At 42.9% G+C, this 10,754-nt stretch overlaps 1 protein-coding gene across 1 annotated transcript; it reads right to left on the reverse strand.

Annotated features, from left to right (window-relative positions):
• Positions 1-9,330: 9,330 nt before the first annotated feature.
• On the reverse strand, positions 9,331-10,254 carry LOC128626098 (olfactory receptor 1044). The gene has a single exon (XM_053656775.1). The coding sequence runs from the start codon at positions 10,252-10,254 to the stop codon at positions 9,331-9,333; it is 924 nt and encodes a 307-aa protein (XP_053512750.1).
• Between the last annotated feature and the right edge of the window lie 500 nt (positions 10,255-10,754).

Here is a 10,754-nt window from a genome sequence, read left to right on the forward strand (position 1 = left end):
AGTCTGATGGGAACTCCTTTGTAGATGACTGTCCCCTTATCTCTTGCTGCTTCTAGGATTCTCCCCTTCATTTTAAAATTGGCTAATGTAATGATGATGTGCCTTGGTGTGTTCCTTCTTGGGTCCAGCTTCTTTGGGGCTCTCTGAGCTTCCTGGATTTGCTGGAAGTCTATTGCCTTTGCCAGATTGGGGAAGTTCTCTTTTATTATTTGTTCAAATAAGTTTTCCACTTGTGGCTGTTCCTCTTCCCCTTCTGGTACCCCTATAATTCAGACGTTGCTGCCTCCCACTGTTGGGGCCTGCACAGTCTGTCTCAATGCTCGCCCCTTTGCTTGTTTATTTGCACGTGAATGTGTGACCGTGGTCAGCCTGCCACCTTGCACCCTCACTAGGTCCACCCATTGCTATTGCACACCTGGGATCCACTCAGGGCTTCCTGGCGCCTGGGTCAGGGGATCTTTCCTGCCCGACCCTTTCTTCTGCTGGCTCCGCCCCTCTTACCAGTCTGGATTAACGTTTCGTTGTTGTCAGACTTCCATATAGTGCAATTTTCTTTGTTTTGGCTGTGTTTTTGTTTCTAAAACTTGGTTGTCTTTAAACTTACCTGTGCGAGGAGGCATAGTGTTTCCACCTACGCCTCCATCTTGGCAGAAGTCTCGCATATCACATACTTCTTATTAGTCTTATTTTTTATATTATTTCCTGGATGGTCTTTAACATCATTGTGTGTTCTCTCATATTTAGTTATGGAGCCACAAACAAATAGAATAGGTATAACCAAACTTATTTTATATAAATACCTAAGTCATATTATAACATATCATACACATATACACATATATGTAGATGTTTTAATTAGTTTATTTTTTTCCTTTTGATGAATATAGGTTCTGCAGCAAAGTCCTCTTTGTTTTTGTTCTGTTGTTTCTTAGGTTAGTTTTCTGTATTTTTTATCATTATTATTGGATTTTATCTGTTTTATTATATTTTAGCCCTAGTCAGGTAGCTCAGTTGGTTAGAATGTTGTCCAGATTGCCAAGTTTGTGGGTTCTATCCTCAGTCAGGGCACATGCAAAAGTCAACCAATGAACGCACACGTAAATGGGACAAGTTCATCTCTCACTCTCTCCCTTCCTTTCTCTGTCTCTAAAATCAATCAATAAAATAATATTTTAAAAGAGCTCACCTCTGGCTTTGTTGATTTTCTTTATTCTAATTTTCTGTTTTATTTATTTTTCTTTCTACTATTTTCTTTTTAACTCATTTTTGTTATTTCTTCACCCAAAGCACTTGCAAAGAAAATAACATAGAACCTAAAAATAATTTCATCTAATTCTGCAATTTGTATAATTTATTAGAAATAGAATTCCAGGTTCAAATTCTTAGGTATCCATTCTTCAAATCAGTCACTCTAATGTTCATCAGTATTGGTGGTATGCTCCCTTTGTTTTGAAGACTTCTAGAATATTCTTTTTGGTACTGAAATTTCTGTGGTAAGAGTGTGTGTGTGTGTGTGTGTGTGTGTGTGTGTGTGTGTGTTACACAGTCTTGTAATGTTTTTGTCAGTTAGGATCCCCTGAAATCAGTCAAGTCGTTGCTTCCCAGGTTATGCTCCATCATTGTATTTCCAAATATTTCCTTCTTCAGATGAGGCAAATCTCAGGCAGCTAAATACATTGCATAGAAGCATGATACGTATCAAGTAGAACCACTATTGATGGCCCAGATTTCTTGTCTAGGGTTCTTGCCTCCTGTGGTCTACTGTGTCAGCTTTTCACCTGTCACTCAGCCTGTGTCATGATTACTAAGGAATTCAGGAAAACAGTCATCACTGGTCTGGACATGAGATCTGTATGAGCTGCCCCAAAAGCAGATCTAATTTCACCTGGAGGGCAAACAATTTGCCCCCTGCTAACTGTAGCTATGGTCTCTTGGACATAGTCCACAGGTCCTTGGAGAAGTCCATAAGGTGAACAGCTCCTATCTCATTCATTGTCGTCAGACCTTCACCTGAGGACAAGAATATAATAAACATCTCACTTGTTAACACATATTCCCATCAGAAGACCAGCTCTCCCTTGCCTGCATAATTCGCAGTAGATGCTTTCACATGGCCCCTTGAGCCATGGAGGTCTTTCTGGAGTTAGAACCCATGAAAGTACTGAGAACGACAGAAGCAGCTTTGTGACACCAGAAACTGCTGCTCAGCCTCCACTATGTCACCGACATGCATCAGTTCCGGGGCCCAGAGACATGTCTGGATTGGAGCACAGACTACACTGGGCCCAGGCACTGGACTAACACACACCTGACTGTAAGATGCCATGGCAACAATGAGCCCCTGCACTGGAGCTGAGGTCTCAGAGCTCAGCCAGTGGCCACAGGCCCCAACTGAAATCACTGCTTCTCCTGATTAGAGCCAACCTTACCTTTTTGTCATGAGTCCTCCCTGCCTCCCTGTCAGCAGAATTTACTTCCTTCTTATCCATCTTTTCAATGTCTTAGTCATCTCTTTCACACATAATGGCTGTCAGTTTAGTTTTAAATTCATCAACATCAAATGTCAAGTTATTTACAGTTACCAGTCAGCCAAACCTAACAAATTCGTCCTCCCTTGTGCCATATCTTTGCTTATTAAGGGATGGCCCCATGAAGCTTGACTGCGTGTTTATATTGCTGCTTAAGTCCCAAGTGCATCCCCTGAGAAGTTGTTCAGAAACTTGTCCAGCAATTTGGCCAGGTTCTATCAAAAGACTGACTTTTGAGAGCATGAAGAGAGAAGAATAAAAAGGGAATGGATCTATGTCTTAGTTTCCTCATGGCAGCAGATGACATCTTCGAGAGAAAGGATGCAGCCTCCTTGGAGCCCCACTGGGGTTCAGACAGCCCCACCTCCCAGGGCAGAGAGAGAACAGCGGGACATCTGCCCGTCTCATGCAGCTTCAACATTTTCATGACTTGAAGATCTTGAGTTTGCACAGCTCATCTCCAAACTGAAAGAGAAGAAACATAGATATTTCCCATTACTTTCCTTATATTTAAAGGATTTTTTCTCTTCACTCAATAAAAAGAAACTAGAATTACCATGATTGAATTTACAAAATAAGCATAAAAATTCTAGAGTTTTAAAAAACATTTTCACCAGTGCCCTGCAGGTTCCCTGGCCCACCGAGTACCAGCAGGTGGAGCGCCACTTGGAAGTCTAGGTGGGTGGGGGAAGGAGCACTGGGTGGGGTGAGCTGGCTGGGGTGCACGTGGGAGCCATTGCTTGGGGGACCCTGGGTTGCACTGAGATCCAGCGGGCCTGAGAACCTTGCAGAGAGGTTGCTGCCCTGCAAGAGCTGCGCCTGGAGCAGGGCAGACCCAGGGAAAGCTCAGGTTACCCTCCTGCCACTGCACTGGCCTGGGGATGGGAGCCAGAAGAAAGCCACTTCTGTCCTGCAGAGGCTTAGCATCTAGGCCCCCAGAAGGACCTGCGGCAGCCCATTCAGGACACCAAAGTACAGCTCCTCCCTCTCAGCCAGAAGATGAGCCAGCCCTATGGCCCCTCAGGCTCCTTGTCCAGCACAGTGTGGTGTACACGCCAGACCCTCACCCCTGAGGAGGTGCCCGTGGTTCCAAGGTGGGGGTCCTGGGGGCCCAGGCTGGCCTGTGGAGGCAGGAATGTCCATAGTCTGCCTCTAAGGGCCAGGAGAGGAAGGTCAGTCTGGCACCCTTGGTAGCCAATATGGAGGGGGGGGCAGTTGTTTGTTCCCGAGGTACAGGGGGCCAGGCTAGCCCCTGACGTTCTCATCTTTGGGACCTGGAATCCCAGGATAGCCTGGCTGGTGTAGCACACTGTGGCTAACGAATCTGGTCCCCTCTCTTTCCAGGTGTGCCCCTTTCTCCTTTCTGCCAGGTGTCCCCCCTGTCGCTCTTCTCTTACAGTAGACAGGGACCACTGGACAGTCTTTTCCTTGGCACAAGATGGTACGGGGGAGGTCCTTACACCGAGCCCACCCAAAGCTGGAAGGTGGACAGGACCCCAGCGAGACCACAGCCAGCAGCATAATTGCATAGATAGAAGCCTCCCCTCCAAATCCCTAGAAGAAAAACATATTTTTCTATTACCTATTGAATTTGCATGCCTTAAAAACTGTTACATCAGGACAAATGAAAATGTTACTCTTTAGCTGGCACAAACCTTACGCCTACCATTTTAAATAAGTACTTTGTCTTTTATAAAAACATATTGACCTTAGCTTAAAGTGAAGTAAACTTATTTTTAACAAAAAAAGTCTCAAAAAAGTAACATATAAACCATTAAAATGCTGAGAAATTTGAAGGTCTTCACTCTTTCTGTTTCCACAATTCCAGGTAGTTATCCTACTGCATGTACATCTACTTTAACAGAACTGGTTTATTTTGTTTTTAATAAATAGAAACCTGACATTTTTATATTTAGAAATGCTTGCAGTAGTTGGTTTTTAATCTCAAAATTTAGTTACCAGAATAGAAAAGGCATTTTGATACAGTGTGCATATATGTGTAATTTTTACATATAGTTTCATAATTTTTCTATTTAAATGTTCTTCTAGAACTCTGGTGTTGGTTTTGTTATTTATAGTAATTAAGCCTTAATTATTCTCATTTCCTTCTAAATACCTGATGGAAAGTCATTTCGATTTTAGAAAGATGGACTATCTAAAATGCTGTTTTCCCTAGCTGTAGAAAAACTGGTTGTTCAAGCTAAATGGGAAATGAATATGTACAGTCTGTTATATGCTGACTGTTGTTACTGAATAAAGGATTTAATGATGTTAAAAATAATACACTGGAAGGAATAAAAAGTAGGTTTGATGAAGCAGAGGATTAAATCAGTGAATTGGAAGACGGGCAGAAAAAACGTCCAATCAGAGCAGAAAAAATAAACGAAAAACAATTATACTGTCGTAAGGAAACAGTGGAACCACATGAAGCGCAGGAACAGCCACAACAGAGGGGTCACCAGAAGAAGAAGAGAGAGAGCCAGGGATTGAGAACTTCTGTGAAGAAACGCTGACTAAAAATTTCACCAAACTGGTAAAGGAAAAAGACACACAAGTCCAGGATGTGCAGAGAGTCTCAAACAAGATGAACCAAAGGAGGCCCACACCAAGACATGTCATAATTAAAATGACAGACGATAAAGGCAAAGAGAGAATCTTAAAAGCAAGAGAAAGGCAGATAGTTACCTATGGCAGAGGTGTCCGACTTTTGGCGTCTCCGGGCCACATGGGAGAAGAGGAGTTGTCATGGGCCACACGTTAAATGCACAAACACTAACAAAAACTGGTGAGCAAAAAAAAAGGTCTGTGCATAATTTTTGAGATATCTGCCACCACGGATAAGCAAAAAAGTCCTCACAATAACCCTAATTATGCAGCAAGCCTTTTGATAATCTTTTAAAATCATTGAGCAGGTCCCAAGTTTGTGATCACTAATGTAGAAAATGCATGTATCTAAGTATTAACATGTCATTGATTTTTAAAATATTTTTATGATAAAAGGGAAAGGAAAGAGGGCAACATAAAACCAGCGGGATGTTTGACACTGTATCTGTGAAGCTAATCCATCGATATCGGGTTTCATGGAAGTGGTTGCGGTTTTCCATGAGTTCAAGGCGCCCTTCAAGTGCTTTGGTTCCAATGTTACTCTTAATGTGTTTCATTCTTGAAAATTGTTGCTAGCAAATGTAGTTGCTGCCATATAGCGATGACATGAATAAGGTGTGATGTGAAGCAAGGGGTGTTTGTCTCTGGGAAAACAGGACCTATAAAGTCCAGTAAAGAGCCATGATCAAGTTTTTCTGTAAGTTGAATGTCAGATTGCAGCTCTATGCATTCCATTTGAAAATTGGCAGGTAACATATTTATGTTGACTGAAAACAAAGTTGCAAATATAACCAAATATTGATTCTTTTTCCAGAAATCTGTTTTCAAACTCTTGTATCCAATCGAAAAACAAGGCTGCATAGTTTTTGGTGTTCGCACGACTGTGTTTAGCCATGTATCAAAATGCATAAAATTGGATCCGCTCATGCCCTGGCTGGTGTGGCTCAGTGGATTGAGCACAGGCCTGCAAAACCAAAAGGTCTAGGTTCAATTCCCAGTCAGGGCACATACCTGGGTTGCAGGCCAGTTCCCAGAGGGGGACACATGAGAAGCAACCATACATTGATATTTCTCTCCCTCTCTCCTTCCCTTCCTTTCTAAAGATAAGTAAATAAAATTTTTAAAAAATTGGATCTGCTCAGGTACTGATACTCCAAGGATTTGGAGAAGGTAGCCCTGGAGTTCTGGCCATAATGGAGGTGTAGGTAGAAATGCTCTACTTCCTTCCACAACCAAAAGAAGGACAACATCAAGTTTAAAAACAAACAAAAAAAACAGAACTGCCAGATATTCAAAGTTCATGGAAGTCCAACAACCAAGGAATTAAAGAAATATTCATCCAGACCGGTAAGAAGGGGCAGAGACAGGCAGCCAAGGCAGGGAAGCTGCACAGCCAAGGAGGTGGCTGGTAGACCAGTTGGTCCCACATTCGTGGGCTGATAAGCTGGGAAGAACCATTGAGAAGCAGGACAGACCACAGAACCCAGGGTTTCAGCCTGGGAAACTGAAGACTCAGAACCTCTGGATGCAAAATTCTGCGGGACTTGCAGCAGTGGAAGAAACTTGCAGGATCACAGAAGAGTCTGTGGGAGAAAAAGCTCTTTTTTTTCCCATAAGATGGATCTAGTGGCACTTAGTTGTCTTTAGCACCATTCAAAACAATCTTGTTAGACTGTATTGTGACAGCTGTCATACCAACATGCATTTTAAAAAATCAAAATTGTGAATTTTCTGTACCATTTTAACATTAAACATGGAAGAAAATATGCAACATTTTTGGCATATTATGCTTTATTATTTCCAGAAAGGTGAAAACGCAACTGAAATGCAACAAGAACATTTGTGCAGTACATGGAGAAGGTGCTGTGACTGATCGAACAAGTCCCAGTGGTTTGTGAAGTTCCATGTTGGAGATTTCTCGCTGGACGATGCTCCATGGTTGGGTGGACCAGTTGAAGCAGACAGCGATCAAATTGATACATTATTTGAGAACAATCAATGTTATACCACGCAGGAGATAGCTGACATACTCAAAATATCCAAATCAATAAAGTTATTGGTGAAAACAAAAACTGTGTCTTATATTTTACAGAAAAAATCATATGAACTTTTTGGTCAAGCCAATATTTAAAATCAAAGCAGAAAGTGTGAGAAGGGCACAGGAAACCCTTTGCTGGTACATCAGAGATGTGAGAGAAAACAAAGAAGGGAAATCTCTAAGGCTGGACAAGAAGCAAAGTGGAGAAACACATTTCTTTTGCACTGGTGGGTGGGTTCAAAGTACCCACCTTCCCTTCCTCTTTCCTCTCCCCTCCCCCCTCTTAGCATCCTCATCTCTCTCCCCGTCCCCGCCCACCCCCTTCCCTTCCTCTCCCACTCCCACCCTTTCTTCCTCCCCCTCCCTCTCCATCACAGCAGCCAATTCTGGCAGGTGAAAGAGTGTGTGTGTAAAGCGAGCAGGTGAGTCCGATTTTCCCCAATTGGTTTACTTTGTATGGATAAGCTTACGAACTATTTCTAATTCTTATCATTTTAAACAAAATATTCCATCAAATGCCTTTCTTTATAGTGATTTGAATATATCTGAGAATTTAATTCAGGTAGACTTGTAGAATTAGGTTACTTAAATGAAGATTTAACAAAATTTACCTTGTGGTAGAGGTTACCAAACTGCTTGTCTCACATTTTTAGGACAAATACATAATCTTTCTATCTTACTGTGATAACAAGTATGACTTACATTTCTGCAGACATGGCTGGATCAGCATCTGCAATGCCAGGCCTGGGTGGGAGATAAAGGCCTGTGTCAGGAAACCTGGTCACAGAGCGACATGGAAAAAGGTGACTGTAGATGTTTATTCTGTGGTGGTGAAAGAAAGAAAACTTACAGCACAATTGTCTTGTAAAAGTATTTATTATTTAAACCTGGTTCATTTATTTGTGTTTTAATTTTAATTTTTCAATTACATTTATTTGTTTAATTTCTTCTTCAGAGCAACTTAAAAGGAGAGGATCTGCAATTAGCACTTAAGATTCACAAGTGATTTAACTTATCCATTTGGAAGCCGAAGCTGTTGGTATTTTTTACAGTATAGTCATTTTAACATTATTCCCATTCAAGGATTTCATTTTCCTCATGGATCATTTCTTTGCTGTGGTGAAATATACATAAAATGCTTTTTCCTTGCCTAATTGTTCTGCCTGGAACTCTGTACTGTGCTGAGGAAGAATGGCGAGAGCAGGCAGTCTTGTCTCCTACCTGATCTTAGAGCCCCTCTCAGGCTCTTACCACCCAAGTCCTCAGCTATGGGCCTGTGGTAGACAGGCTTTATTATGTTTGGACGTGCTCACTCTGAGCCCAATTTGTTGTGAGTTCTTATCATGAAAGGATGGTGAATTTTATCAAGTGGTTTTATTGCATCTCTTGGGATAATCATATGATTTGTGTCTTTTATTTTGTTATTATGGGATAGTGTGTTTATAGATTTGCATGTGTTGACCATTCTTGCATCCCAGGAATAAACCCCACCTGATCAGAGTGCACGATCCCTTCCATGTGCTACTGAGGTTACTTTGCTAGTGCTCTGCTGAGGGTTTTTGCCTCCATATTCATCAAAATATTTGTCTGTACTTTATGTTCTTGTAGTGTCTTTATCTGGCTTTAGTATCAAGGTAATGCTGGCCTCATACAATGCCTTTGGGAGTATTTACTGTTTAGGGTTATTTTAAAGATTTTTATAAAGATTGATGTTAATTATTCTTAAATATATGGTAGAATTCACCACTGAAACCGTCTGGTACTGGGGTTGTTATTGTTTGGTGCTTTTTTAATTACTGTTTTAAGCACTTTACTTGTTATACATCTGTTCACATTTTCTTTTTTTAAGATTTTATTTATTTATTTTTCAATAGAGGGGAAGGGAGAAAGAAAAGGAAGAGAAACACCCATGTGTGGATGCCTCTCACACGCCCCCTACTGGGGACCTGACCCACAACCCAGGCATGTGCCCTGCCTGGGAATCCAACCTGCAACACTTTGGTTCACAGGCCAGCACTCAACCCCCTGAGCCACACCAGCCAGAGCCACATTTTCTATTCCTCTATTACTAGGTTTTTCTAGGTTGCATGTTTCTAAAAACGTTTTCATTTGATCTAAGTTAAGGTTCAGACTAATATGCTTAATATGAAAAAACAGGGTCTAGTTGGATGGGGCAAGTAGCTTCTTCAGGGCCACCTGCATGTCTTTGTTCCTCAGAGTGTAGATGAGGGGGTTCAGGCTGGGGGTTATGACAGAGTAAAACAGAGACAGCAGTCGTCCTTGAATGAGAGAGTCTTGAGAAATAGGTCTCAGGTAAGCAATGCCCCCAGTGACGTAGAACAAAGTGACTGTAGTGAGATGAGAGGAACAGGTGAAGAAGGCCTTCCCACGGCCCCCTGCAGAGTGGATCCGAGTGATGGCGGAGATGATGACCACGTAGGAGGCCACAGTGAGGCCAAAGGCACTGAGAATAACGCACCCGCCCACTGCGAATCCCACTTTCTCCTGGGTGCGGAAGTCACTGCAGGAGAGCCTCATCAGGGGGGAGCTGTCACAGAAAAAGTGGTCAACCACGTTGGGCCCGCAGAACGAGAGGGAGAAGGTGTTGGCAGTGTAGAAGGCGGAGTAGAGAGCTCCGCTCAACCAGGCCACGGCCACAAGCTTCACACACAGCTTTCTGCTCATGATGACGCCATAGAGGAGAGGCCTGTGGATGGCTAGGCAGCGGTCGTAGGCCATGGATGTGAGCAAGAAGCACTCGGAAGCACCCAGCATGAGAAACAAAAAGAGCTGAGCCACACACTCCCAGAAGGAGATGACATTGGAACCCATGAGTGAATTGGCCAGGGCCTTGGGGATGGTGACTGAGGTGTAGCACATGTCCAGGAAGGACAGATTCTGCAGGAAGAAGTACATGGGGGTGTGGAGGCGGCTGTCTCGGGTCACAGCTGCAATGATGGACATGTTCCCGAGGAGGGAGAAGAGGTAGATGAAGAGGAAAACCAGGGAGCTCACGAGCCTCAGCTCAGGGGTGTCTGAGAAGCCTGTGAGAATGAATTCAGTCACACTGGTCTCGTTCCTCATACCCCTTTCAAGTCAGAGGGAGAGAGAGTGAAGGGACAGTCAGGAGAGTTGTGGTCTTCGTCACAGTGTGAAACGCACAATGGCAGAGTGGACCAGAGAGGTGGCCGCAGTGAACCGGGTCCTCACCACCAAAGTTCATGAGTCCACTCCCTCCTCTTTCTGCTCCTGCTGCTTCTCTGTGAAGTCTAAGCAGTAACCAATTCTAAATAAATGAAAGAGGAAAAAACATGTATTTATTAAGATACTGGTTATATGCATGCATCTTTAAATAACAAGGTTTGAAAGGATTTACATTTCTTTTTAAAGATTTTATTTATTTATTTTTAGAGAGAGGGGAAGGGAAGGAGAAAGACAGGGAGAGAAAGAAACATCAATGTGTGGTTGCCTCTCACACACCCCCCACTGGGGACCTGGCCCACAACCCAGGCACTGCCCTGCCTGGGAATCAAACCTTTGGTTCTCAAGCCCACACTCAATCCATTGAGCTACGCCAGCCAGGC

This window comes from Artibeus jamaicensis, unplaced genomic scaffold, assembly GCF_021234435.1.
Source record: "Artibeus jamaicensis isolate MK-2021 breed Jamaican fruit bat unplaced genomic scaffold, CSHL_Jam_final scaffold_286, whole genome shotgun sequence".
NCBI classification, from domain to species: domain Eukaryota; kingdom Metazoa; phylum Chordata; class Mammalia; order Chiroptera; family Phyllostomidae; genus Artibeus; species Artibeus jamaicensis.